The sequence below is a fragment of the Falco rusticolus genome, chromosome 3, assembly GCF_015220075.1.
Source record: "Falco rusticolus isolate bFalRus1 chromosome 3, bFalRus1.pri, whole genome shotgun sequence".
NCBI classification, from domain to species: Eukaryota; Metazoa; Chordata; class Aves; order Falconiformes; family Falconidae; genus Falco; species Falco rusticolus.
The window spans coordinates 67,922,333-67,935,861 of NC_051189.1; the positions used below are offsets into that span (position 1 = coordinate 67,922,333).

The 13,529-nt window shown below is 35.8% G+C and overlaps 1 protein-coding gene across 1 annotated transcript in view; it reads left to right on the forward strand.

The window, feature by feature from the left end:
• ZNF407 (zinc finger protein 407) overlaps positions 1–13,529 on the forward strand; it is a 344,239-nt gene that overhangs the window by 188,823 nt on the left and 141,887 nt on the right. Inside the window, exon 5 of the mRNA XM_037379189.1 lies at positions 11,470–11,636. Coding sequence (XP_037235086.1) covers positions 11,470–11,636 — 167 coding nt within the window. The remainder of the gene's footprint in view (positions 1–11,469; positions 11,637–13,529) is intronic.

Below are 13,529 nucleotides of genomic sequence, written 5' to 3' on the forward strand. Positions count from 1 at the left end.
TTTATGACTGATGGCACTGTCATTTGCCTGATGGTTCATCAGACCAGACCTGACATGGAAAAATATCCTGCTTTTTAGATCAGCTGTGGTTGACTCTACAGTATTTATATCATGGAAATGACTATCCAGGTGTGCTTTCAGAGTTACTGTAGCCAATAATAAGCAGTCCATGATCTAAACTTACCAAATACTTTATTTGTTGCTGACAGGGTCATATTTTGGTATGGACAGACTGAGAAGAAAACTTAGAAATAAAACTACATTATAATAGGAAAGATAGTCTAATCTTTTTTAAGGACATTTAATCTTCTAAATCTTCTGATTTCATTTAATTTTAAAGGGTAATAAAATATGATTGAAATACATCTGAAATGTAGTTTAATAAAAGTAATCTGCTGTACTGAAAATCTACTGTTTTGTCGATCTGAAGATTTAGGGATGAAACCGTGAAAATGGAAGTACTTAGATCTTAGACTTCAGGGTTATTGTAGTTTTTGTTGCACATATTTATGTTTTCTTAAGTAGGCAGTGCCAATTATTTAAAAATTGTAATGAAAGTTCTTTAGATTTATTGGAAGAATCTTAAAAAAATTAATCTCCAGGTCATAAGAAGGTAAGACATAGCAGAAACATGACCAATTAGGGGAACATACCTGGCAGAAGAATACATTTCTGTGCATGAAGTCAATTGTTCACATTCCTATTGTTTCCAAAATTATAGACACCATAAATGAGCAGCTGTTAAAAGCATAACGATTTGCGCAACAATGCTCTGATCCTCTTGTGTTTATATTTAGAAGGGGAACTGCATTTTGCTTAGGAATCACAACCTTGAATGATAATATCTTGATTAAAAATACATGCATATCTTGGTAATGTTATGCACATCCTCCATTTAAAAATAAGGAGAGAACAACAATTAAACACTTCCCATGTGCTAATTTTTGTTTAATTTCAAAGAGTTAACCTTCTGAGAAGAAAGCTTCTGCTAGCACATTAGTGATAAACATTACATTAAAATAGAGATAAATACTATATAATACTCTCAAATAGACATTTTTCCTGTTGAATCCTGGGATGCTTTCTACAGAAGTCTCAGTATATTTTTAATGAGATTGTACATCAGTTTATGTGTTGTAGTTTAGACATATTGGCTTTAATTATTTTTGAATGTGCAGTTTTTACAGTAGACAGAATATATATGATTTAAGACTCACCACAGCACTCTGAATATCACTTGGCATTTTAGCAAAATGTGTGATATTAAAAAGACCATGAATTTTAGCTGGATTTTCATTATTTTCTCAAACATATAATATTCCTCTTTACTCTCGATTCTTGTATTCCACATGTGCAACATTTTGCGTATTATATTAAAACAATTATATCAGTCTTATCATCTTGCTGTACTGTGCTTCCACTATTATCACAAATAATACTAAGTTGACCTAATTCAACGCTCTCTGCCAACTGAGTGCTACGGTGTTTTGCCTAAATCACAAGGAAATCAAAAGAAAATCTTACAAAACCCAGTTTCAAAGGGGTCTTGAAAGGTTGACCAATGCTTAAAGTGGAAATTTTGTTTAAGTACTTGAAAATCTTTTAAGGTCAGTATCAGTCTTCCCCTTGCTATAATATAAGCAAAATTATAAAGCATATGTTTTACTTGAGTTTAAACATCTTTCAGTAATGCTGGCAAACTGTTGCGAACATTATGCCAGTGGACAAAACCATGGAAATGAAAGTGACTGAAACAGCTCATGTAAAATGAAAATGAACAGTTATTTTGATTATGCCAGCTGAGATACAATAAACAAACAGTTGAAAAGTAAATGAGAATTTGGAAACTCAGTTTTTAATAAACTAATAATTTGTTAACAATGTAAGCTTGATGTACTATATCTTAGTCCTTTTGACAAGACTCATTTTGTTGTAGCCGTAGCATCATTGTAGAGCCTGATCTAATACTTATAGAACACAGTATAATCTCATTGACTTCAATACAAGTTGAATTGGACTAATAATGAAAAATTGCATTATAATAATATTAGGTTTAGAAAAAAAATAGTGCTTATAGCTGATTTGAGTCAAACTGAGTTTGTCTGATATTTTACTGATGTCAGTAAAATCATACTGTAAGTTGGTATTGCTGTGCTGTGACAACTGTGAACTCTGAGTCTGAGAACCTATTAAAATCACAAATCAGCAGTCATTCTTTTATAAGACTGTACAGATATTTGTCTAAATACAATACCAAAATAAGTAACTTTGTAAAAATCAATTAGTGGGAAGTTATCAACTGCAGAGATCAAATAAAAGACATGTTACCATTTTTTCTTGCTTTAAATTTTTAGTAAGTATATGATACATTATTTTCAGCATATAGTCTTATTTTTCCTTTAGGAAATTTTCTGATTTTCTTTTTGAATTTTTTTATAAATCACGGTTCTATTTTATTCACTATGATTTCATGTGAAAGTAAATTAAAAACAGCAAAGATTTAAAAACAAAACAACCCACTAATTGAATAAAAACTGTTTTATTAAAAAATTCTAAGTTTTGATTTTTTTTTTCCTGTAAAATGATTATTTGACTGAGCAATTTGATTTAAAAGAGAAAAAAATGCTGAAAAACATACAAAATGTGTGGTTTCTGCTCCCCTATATATTTAAGATACCTTCTGTCTGGCTCTAAGGACATTTTCTCTCATTTCTTCTCAATTTAAAGAAATACACGAACCATGCATCCATAGTAAATTAATTTTTTTTTAGTGGCTATAGCATTGGAACTTTTTTTTTTTTTTTTTAGAAAATACCTTTAAAATGCAGTTGTCAAAATCAAAGTCTTTGTCTACTTGTCAGCGCTGCAGCACAGAGTTATACTGTGAATGACTCTCTTATTAGAATTAGACCATGCTGGGGAGGTTTACAAACAAACAGGGAAATCTGGGCTTCTCACTAGCAGGTGAACTTTTCTTACTGGTAGCTGTACTCAGGTTAAATTAACCACCAGATACAAACTATTGCTGGCACGTGGATTTGAGTAAGTCTGATGTTTTAAGCAGTCTGAAGCATAGTAGCATATGTTAAAATTTAATTAAGAATTAGCTGAGCTACAAATACATATAATTCCCAATATGCGTTTTGTTAAAATTAAGAGGAACCTTCTTTTCAGGCAAATGTAACATTAAAGCCTTACTCAGTCACTTTCTTGGCAGCCACACGTCCATCAGGCCACTGTAGTTTTCCAGGCTTTGTTAATCTATCCACAATGGTTTAGCATTTCCCAAGGTGCTCCCAAAAGACTTAAGAGTTGCAAGGGGTCAACCAAACATGGCTGGATTGGGAGGGGGCTTTGGAACTGAATGTCCACATTAGACTTAGCTGTTGCACTCCATTTCCTGTAATACCTGATGAAACTCTGACTTGAAAAAGCAAAATAATCCTTGTCCCATACATGCTGAAATCTTCCAGTTTTCCCACCCTTCTGTCCTACTGAGATGTATGTGTCTGATGCTGGATGAGCTCTGCAGTTCATGGAAGCAAGCCTTGATTTTCACCTTTTTTCTTTGTAAAACCCAAGGTCTGCCCTGATTTTCAGCTTCATAAAAACATTGTACTCTCATCATCTCTGACTGCATAAAAACAGCTGTCTCTCAGTATGTAGTCTTTATAGGAGTTTTCAAAGGCTGTTTCAACTGTAAATGTAAACAGAAATCACATGCACACACACACCCCAAATCTCTTTTTTCTTGATGATGTTGCTGAGTGTAATGTGCTTGACACAAGACATTTCCAGAAATGCATGGCATGGTGTAGTTTCTCTGATACCATACCACTTTGCTGTTTTACAAGCTACAGCGTGTCACAGATTAAAGCTTTGTTGGATGCAACAAAGCTGGCAATAAATAAACCTCTCTGATGTCACTGTGACCTAAATTAAACTCATTGTGTTTCCTTCGTTTTGTTAGCAAAAGAGTAGTTTTCATCACTTTTGTAAGGCCTTTAGAGTTTTAAAAAATGTATTTTTAATAAAGATTTTAATTAAGTTGGGAATTAATTGTTGTTCAGAGTAAGAGTCAGTATCTCCTGGTTTCTAGCTATTATGTGCTGGGTTTTTTGGATACGATAGAATGCCAAGGGTAGAAGACTTTAGCATTTTAGAAAAATCAGAAATGTGAGAACTCCCAAGTAGCTGATTGCAAATTTACAAAGAAAAGCTGATCTCCAGCACCTGGTGAATATAGAGAGATGAGTTTTATTTGTCTTTTAAAATTATATACACTTGAGCATGGGGGTAGTCAGAAGCCTGGAAGAAAAAATTTTTTTGTCTACTCAGGTCTAGTACAGGATTGAAGGTTTTTTTGCAAACATTATACTTAATTAGACTACAGTCTAGTTTGACTCTTAGACCTAGTTAGATATCCATCCTGAAGAGGAAACTTTTCATGGGAGCTCTGCTCAAGGCTTAAACTATTAACTTTATATACAGCAAAACTTGCTGTTAACAGTCTGCTCCTGCAAACATGCAGTAGAATAACAGGTCAACTCTTACCTGAGTGGGTGTTCCATCTCAGAGGGGATGGTAAGATTTAGCTCAAAATTAATATGTAACCATTGCTTTTCAAGCATCACCAGTCCGTGAGTTGATTTTATTGGCTATTGGTATTTATTCTAATGACACAAGTCACTGTCAACATTGCTATTCTGCTGTAAGATACTAGTTTTATGGTGGTGAGCTGCTAGATTTCCAAAGTAAAAAAAAACGTAATAATTGACAGCAAATATCAAAAGCATTGTTAAAACGTAGGAACTGTTTCTCTTTGTGAAACAGGAAACAACCACTGGTATCATGGTGCCAATAATTTTGAGTTCAAATATTTATCTTGATTTCCCTTCTATTTTCAAAATGTATGGAAAGAAATTTCTAAAAACCTTGAAGACAGATAATGGTTTAATTAAAATTGAAATTAAAAGACATTTCTAAACACAAGCTTTGCTTTAACTGTATCCATCTTCGGAGATGTTCTGAGTATGTAAATGACATCTTGCTGTAACCTTTGGAACATACATGGTATCTCAGGGTAGTCTCACCTCTTAAAATGTGCAGGCATTTGATAGCATAATCTGTGTTTAGAGTCATAAAGATCCTAGTGGTTTGAATCTGATCTTCTGAACTCCAGTACAGTGTAGGTTCCTCTTAAAAATTAAAGACATGTATTTACAAACATGTGGATGAGTCACATTCAGTCTAATTTATAGACTGAACTACAGTACTGTTTTTTCCTTCTGCCTCTGCCTGAATGCCACGAGCTACTTGTGCTTCTGTAGAACATTTAGTCAACTGATTTATTTTCTTCCTCAGAATTGAAAATCTTTCATAATTTTCTCCCCTCAGAATCGAATATAAATCTATGAGATTTATTTATCCAGAATAGGTTTAGGGCAGACCAAGCTTTTGTTAGGCAAAAACATTGTCATATGCATTGTAGTCACAACTGAGAAATTAATGATGGAGAGCAACTGATAAAGGTAATGGAACTGCAAAAAATGTGCCCATTTTATAGCACTGTTCCATTAGATTGTGTTAAGCCAGGATTTCTGTTCCAGTGCCATGTTCTAGAATCCTTTAGGTAAAGAAAAAAGTGTTCAAATGGAACTGTAAGTTTTATTGGCATAAAAGGTTTTGAATCCCTACTATTATATACAGATGTTCATTTTTTTCTACATTATATATTTGTCCTAGTAAAACCTCATAGAGTAGTGTTAATGAAACATACCTTTATGTGCATTAAACAGTAGGCTGTCACACTATTTTAAGTGATTCTATGTTATAAAAAGCTCTGCAGCAAAATTAATGTTACAAAATTGACAGAATATTATAACCCTGTGGAAGATGATAAATTTAAAACTTTCCATTATACCTTAATGAATACAATGGGAATCATGAGGCTGTGTCTGGTGGTTGCATCACATCTTTCAGTTGGCTTGTAAGGCCGTTTTCCTCACATAAAGTAATTTTACTCCTACTTTGTTTATACTTGTTTATGTTTGAAGATATTTTTAATTTGGAACATAGAAATTTAAATTGCAAGAAGTCTGAATTTTGACTACATTTCACCTCAAAATGTACTGCAGAGTCACAGGAGAGACTGAAGAAAGAGATGTATTCTAGCTTGTATATTGCTAGTGGAGTTGTTAACCAACCTGTAGCTACAGGCCTACATTTTCCTCTGCTGTGCTGCTTCATTGAATGCAACGGGCCAATTTTGTCACTTCTGTGACACAAGGCTTTCAGGCCAGTGTGTTAGGACAGGTAAATTTGAAATCGGTGATATTTAAAAGCTGAAGCAAAGGTCAGAAATTGATGAGCGTAACCTATTGCTGATGCACAAGTCAGACAGAACAATCTTATTTTAAGACTGAGAGTTGAGGCAATGGCAGTTGTGAAAACACTTTTTTTCCCTCGGAGCTGAAGAAATGTGAGTGCTGATAAGTGCAGGCTCCCCCCCGGTACAATTTTTGAGAGACTTTTCAGAATGTGATGTAGTCAAGTTTTCAGACCCATTTGAACAAGTGTGTTGAACGTACCATATTTTTTTGTTGGTTTGCTTTTTTCAAAGGTGTGATAAATTACCTCACACATTGCTCAGTTTTCCAAGCTGCATTTGTTTTTGAGGCATCAGTATGCAATTCTTCCATGCAAGTATCCTTTTCTCAGGATAACTGCATGTTTCAGACTGTCCTCTGATAGGTGCTTACTGGCACTTATTGATTTATGTATTTTTAAATGCTTAAAAACAGGTACAGTTTAGTGGTGCAATTACATCTTAAAATTTATACACATATTTCAACAGTAGGTTGTGACCCACCAGAATAAAGCCAGATCAATTACACAAACTTCAAGAACTTAGAGGAATATATTTGCTTGTTGGATTTGGGGTTACCACTTAAGGTCATAATCCAGTTTTAATAATCTGCAAAAATGGTACACAGTTCAGTGTTGCTTTTAGGTATGTTCCACAGCTTTCCATCCTACTGCCATACCCGTCTCCTTACAAGACTATTGAGGGTAAGAACATTCTCTTTCTATAACTATCACATAGGAAGCTTGTGTTTCTGGTAGGTGCTTATTAGGAAGATGTGATGGAATCAGTATAATTATATCATCGATGTCTTCTGCATAGATTTTGTGTAGTAATATTTGAACTAATAAGCATCTGGATTCCCTGCTGAAAAATTACTATGAAATTTTTAAAACCCCTTCCCTGCCTACCCCACCCCCCACCTGACAGTGAATTATTCAGGTCTTGAAAATGCAGCTTTCCATCAGATTTCAGGGCCCAAGATCTATGTGGTTTCCAATGCAGAAATTTTGAATTTGGAAAACATCAATTATATTCCGTTCCTGCATAACCATCCCTGGAAAGTGTATCAGCCCACGAAAAAGAAAAGAACACATACACTTCATGTGTGATAATTTTATGCATACTATGTTTTCTGAGCGAAACTTAATTTTTCTTACACTTTGAGATACCCTTTTTTGTTGACTATAACTTTGTCAATGTGAGTGTTATGGGTTAAGAGTAAGGATAGGAAGCTGTGTTTGTGTGTGTAGGAGGTTTTAAGTAGCAGCAAGGAAGATGACAAAAATGGGTGCTAAGGTGGAGGACTGAGAAAAAGATGACTGAACATAGGATCAGGAAAAGGTAAGTGAAGGGAGAGAGGGTGTATAATGTAGGGACAGAAGAGCTGATGAATTGTGGTTTGTGCTTTCAGCAAGAAGGGTAAGTTTAATATGGCATATATTAGGTTTCTTGTACCATTAGCAAATTTTGTTGAGATCTAATGCAGTCCCCAATTCCTGCATTTGTTCGTGTAAAGGATATGTGTTGTCTTTTTATCAATGGTGGCATAAATTTATGCAGGCCCCACTGATGGATCGTGTGAAAGTGGGGGGTTTTTTTCAAAAATTTGAAATGTTTATTTTGTTGTTTGTTCTGTAGGAAAACATGGGGTTTAACAATTGAAACAGAGCTAAGGCATATGGGTTACTGTCCAAAAGGGGGAAAAAAATGTCAGAAAACTTCATGTGAGAAGTATTTTGAAAGGCAAAAGTCTTCTCCACAAAATGATGCTTGTAGAGCAGGGCCATCTTGCATGTTGAATGAACCAGGAACCCTGTGGAAAAAAAAAAAACACAACAAACATTCCTTGTTAAACTCTGGATGGATGAATTTCTTTCCCTATATTCCTTGTAAACCACACTCTGCTGGTGCTGCTGCCAACCAGTTTGTGATAACTGGCCGACACTGCAACCTTTCCTTTGAGAAAAATTGTTAAAAGGGCCTTTGCTAACCACAGGTGGATACAAAACATCAGGAAATCAGCAGCAGTACTGTTTATATCTTGTGCTTGAGTAAGAATGTTCAACATATGTATGACAATATAAACTGTCATAAACTTTGATCAGTAATTCTTGCATGAAATTCTGTTGCAAATGTTGGAAGTGAGCAACAGAAACTTGTTAAAATATTCCAAGTCTAAAAGCACTGAGAAACAACAAAAAAAAGCCTGATTAATTTAACAATTGTTTATTTACAAAAATATCTACATTGAAGTGCCTAAGCAGCTGTACTGTCTCTGAACCTGAGACAAGTAGAAATCACTATCATCACTAGAGCCTCCTGTGATCTGTTTCTATCCTTCTCCATTTAGGGCAACTAATAAATAAATAAAAAAAAATAAAACAAAAAAAAAGGGGGGGGGGGAAGGAAAAAAGAATACAAAGATAGCTTAACAGAGGTCAGAAACTCTGTTTGGACTGCTACCAAAGGCACACACAGGGGTTGGTTAGAGATGGAGTCGCAGCTTTAATTCTGATTTTTCTGGCTTTTGTCACTTCAAAGACAGACTCTCAGTGTTATTTTAACATTTTTATTGTGTGTGAATAATAGAGTACACATTGAGGTTCAATAGGTGCAATACTGTTAAATGTACGTCTTGGTGGATTTAAAAATGAGGGATTTATTTTACATTCATAAAGTTGTAATACAGTCTGGAGAAACTATTTGTTAAAAGATAGCATCTACTTAACCTGCTTATTTATTTCTTGTAGTAGAAGGTTAGATCTACAATAAATACACGAGGAAATAAGTAGATAGGGGAATTTATCTTAGAAATAAGATCCCTGTCACGCTTTTGAAATGTGAAATGCATGAAGACCTGTCAGGGAGATATACGGACATGATATTTTTTTACTGTGCATTTGGAAGTATTTAGCTATATTTGTCATTCGCTAGTGCCACTAAGCAGTGATCAAGTGATATAGTAATTTGAAAGTCTGTTTTCAATTCAGCATATATATGGTGGGTTTTTTCCTTTGGGATATAGCAGAACTGTACACAAGTCTTCTTCATCTTTCACTCTCTGTTTGTGAAAATATGTTTTTTGGGGGGAGAAATTAGCATTTGTTTAAATAGGTTGCTTAACATAGATTATTAATTTTTAAGTAAGTCCTTTAAAGAAATTTTCAGTTAGCTTTATTATACATATATGAAAATTGCTGTATTTGTGCAGCAGTTTAGGAAAAAACCTACTGAGTGCAAATTATAGTATTAACATATTAAAACATTTAGCTTTTTCCTAGATTATGGACAGTGACATATCTGGTTTAATCATTTTGTTTGTAACTTGCCAGAAATAATGCATCTTTGATAAGGCAGGCATAAGAGCTGGACCTCACAATGCAAACAGTGGAAAAACAGTCTAGACAAGTGAAATAGGGGAATTTCGTAGGCTAGGACAGTTGCTGTTGAAAATGGTGCGGTTATCACCAGACCACACAACCCATTCTTACAAAAATATCACTGATTATTTTGAAGTCTACCAAATTTGTCACTAAATGTTTTTAAATCTGAAAAGCCTAGTTCTAGTTGTATGGAGGCCAAATGATCTGTTCTCTATGGTGTAGGTAGGTAAAAGAGGTGAAATCTATACTCTCCTCATAAACCTGACCTACTGACACCCTGGTCATCTCTCTCTGTCATCACCTCTTGACCTGCACTGCTTCCACATGTCCTCTGCAGAGCACAGGCTCTTCTTGCAGCACCTCTGCCCATATGATTTTTTCCCAGATAAGAAAAAGGATTTTTACAATGTAATGCTGAACACTTAAATAATAGCAGCAATGTCACAGTATGTATTTCACTGCCTTTTTTTGCTGCTGTTATTGAATTAACGGGGCTATAGCAATAACCACATAGTGTGCTTCCATACCTACTAAATAAGTAAACTCACATGTATGAGGAGGCTGAGGCTAGTTACCCTGCTATTAAAGTTTACCTGGTGCTTTACATTTTCTCTATTGATATACCTCTCTGTACACAGTCAGATTTACTTTAATAACTTTGTAGGGAGTTCCTCTGGTTCTGTATTTCTAGGCTTTTATATATTTACATATATATATTTCTTTTTCCTAGCAGGGGAGACTAATTTTATTCCTGCAAAACATGAAGAAACATTTAAAATGTCATGCAAGACAATAATAAAAGATTGTTTGTGGCTTAGATCTCTCTGTTCATTTTTTTTTTTTTAATTTGCCAGCATAAAAATTCACGTTGTATTTGAGACAGTGAGGCATAATATGAAGGTGCAGCCCAATGTTGAGAAAGGGGGACAAAGCCTTTTCAGCTGCAGTATTACAGCTGTAAAACACAAACATCTGAATCAGGGTGTCTGCTTTACCAAAATTCACAGCATGAAACCCGAAATGTGAAACAAGGTTTCCACAGATTTAGGCTGGCTTTGCGTGATGTTACGAAGTTATCTTGCAGTGCAAAGAAGTGCAGTGGCTCTGCTCAGCAGAATGAATTGCCTTTTCCTTCCTTCCTTGCCACGACTGGGATCTTTTATGTTTCCTGTGGTAACACTGGGGAGGAGAATGCATTATCAGAAAACACTTACTTCGGTTTCTGCAACCCCTTTTAAAAACTGCATTTTCGTTTTGAAACAGTTTTTGTTTATTATCGCAACAGCGTTATTACAAGTAGTATTTCAAGCCGGCAAGGCAGTGGCGGCAGCAGCGGCAGCATGGCACCGAGCAGTGTGATTGTCTGAGTAGTTTAGTATGGATAGCTTTTCATTTAGCCTTCGCTCTGACAGCCAGTGCCCTGGATAAGTGGTGTGGGCCTGCACAGGTGAAATCTATTCTCACATTTGCCTCAGGGGTGACTGGACTGTAACAGAATTTTTCAAACCCGTTGGGCCCAACCGCAAAGCAGAGAATAAATGGCTGAAGTGCCAGGCCTCGACAGAAAAATCAATGCCTGGTTATACAGACATGACAGTCCTGGTCTGCAATTCTCTTCACGAAAGTCTATGCATTTACCATGCTTCGGGTTAAAAATACGCTCCTTTGCTTGCTTTGTGCATGTGCGGGCTTTTAATTCCTCCTCTCTTGCTTACCTAGGAAATTTACATGTCACCTGTGTGACAGGAGCTTCACAGAGAAGTGGGCGCTGAACAACCACATGAAGCTGCACACGGGAGAGAAGCCATTCAAGTGCACCTGGCCCACCTGCCATTATTCTTTCCTCACGGCCTCCGCCATGAAGGACCACTTTAGGACTCACACAGGTTTGGAATGTGTTTCTCCCTAGGGCCACAGCAGAACTGGGTGACAGAGGCAGAAAGGGAGTGACCGCTCCTGTGCCAATTAGTGAAACCGTTTCATTTTTGGAGGGTGCCAGCTTCTGCTTCCAGTTCTTGCCCCACAACAGCTGGAGCTGGGGAACAGCATGCCACGGACTGAAATTAGGGATTTGCCATCTGAGTTTGGTTTAATTGAGCTTCTGGGATGATCGCTCAAACACAACTCATTTCTTTAACCAAGTAAACACATGTAAAAGTAAACATCCTCTTAGCAGTGTCTGCAATAATCCTTTATATATCTATTAAATGGTGGATAGAGCTGCTGGCGACTAAAAACAACCAGGTTTTATGTAAAGAAGCTCAGTTAACTGAGTACAGGTGCAAAGGAAAGAGCAGAAGTAATAAGCTCTTCAGCACTTGTTATTTTTAATAGGAATCCTTTTCTATCCTTGCAGCCTTTGTGTGTGTGTGTGGCACTGTATGCTCAAGTAAAATACCCTCTGAAATACAAGCTTGGTTTTCTTTCTCTTCAGAGAACCATAATTACTAAAAAAAAAAATCAAATTTGGTGATGTATTTCAGATGGGTCAAGTGAGCATTTTTGTAAAATATGTGCTTAAATTTAATTGATTTAAGTTATACAGAACCTTTAAGCAAGGGAACAGGCATTGTTAATTCTAGGTTTGAAGTTAAATAAAATTTAAGCTGTGACAAGTGCAGTGTCTAGAAAATAAGTGCCTGTGAAATATGCCGAAGTCCTTAAAAATACCATTCAGTGCTAATAACAGTAAATATCATTTTTCATACAACCAATATGTGACATTGGTTTCAGAAGAAATAAATGTATGGAATGCAGATTTTGAAATTCTATTAGGCTTCATATAATTATAGTACATAAAGAAAAGCGGTGTAAGGTTGACATTACATTATCTGAGCTCTTCTAGGAACTTAGACATGTGTGTGGTTGAGAAAGGGAAAAAGAGACTTGGAAAAATCATGCTGTACTTACAGCCCGGCCATTTACTTACAGACATCAAACCCAGTGTTTTCACTGGAAGTAAAAATATTTGTTTATTATTCCGGAACAGATTCTCCCCAATTTTCTAAAAATCCATGCTATAGCTTGAAACTGTAGGTTAAAAGTTCCTCCAAAGCTGTTTGTGGGAAGCCCAGGCCTCCTTAGCTTCTTTGACAAGGGTGTTGACGATTTAAGGTCTCCAGCCTGCCCTGAGAGATCACTTATATCGAACAGCAGATGAAAAGCCAGTGCAGATGTAATTTATTGTCGGCGTTTCCTTCTAAAGAATAATTGTGGAGACTTGGCTAGATCAATAATATGGATTTTTGTTGTTAGGTCTTGTAGTCTGCACCATAATGAGAGGTAGGGGACAGTGGCTGTTTTCTAATAGAAAATAAAGGATTGGTTTCCGTGTCTTTCTACATTTGAATGCAAAATGGCACACTTGAAACTAATTCAAGTTGTTAAGAAAGGGACCGTTTTCTATTGCATTTCTGCTATCATATAAACATGGCAAGTTAGATCAGCCCCCTGTACAGCAAGTGAAATATTGCCCTTACATTTTCCCAAAAGTTAAAGTCGCAAATTCTGAAGTTGAAATGATAAAATTGTTAAGCATATCCAGAAGAATGTAAAATACATGTATATATCAATACATGCCCGTAACATGAGATGAAATATTTTGCCTAGATATGAGGGATTCAACCCACATCAAGCTTCAGGGCTAGGAAATGGTGTGAAGTTGAACTTAAAGTCACAGGCGATGAAGTTTTCTCTGTGTGTCTGTGTGGATACATGTATTTATGCATATACCACAATACATACACAAATAAGGTAATTAATTCATTAATGTCCCTGAA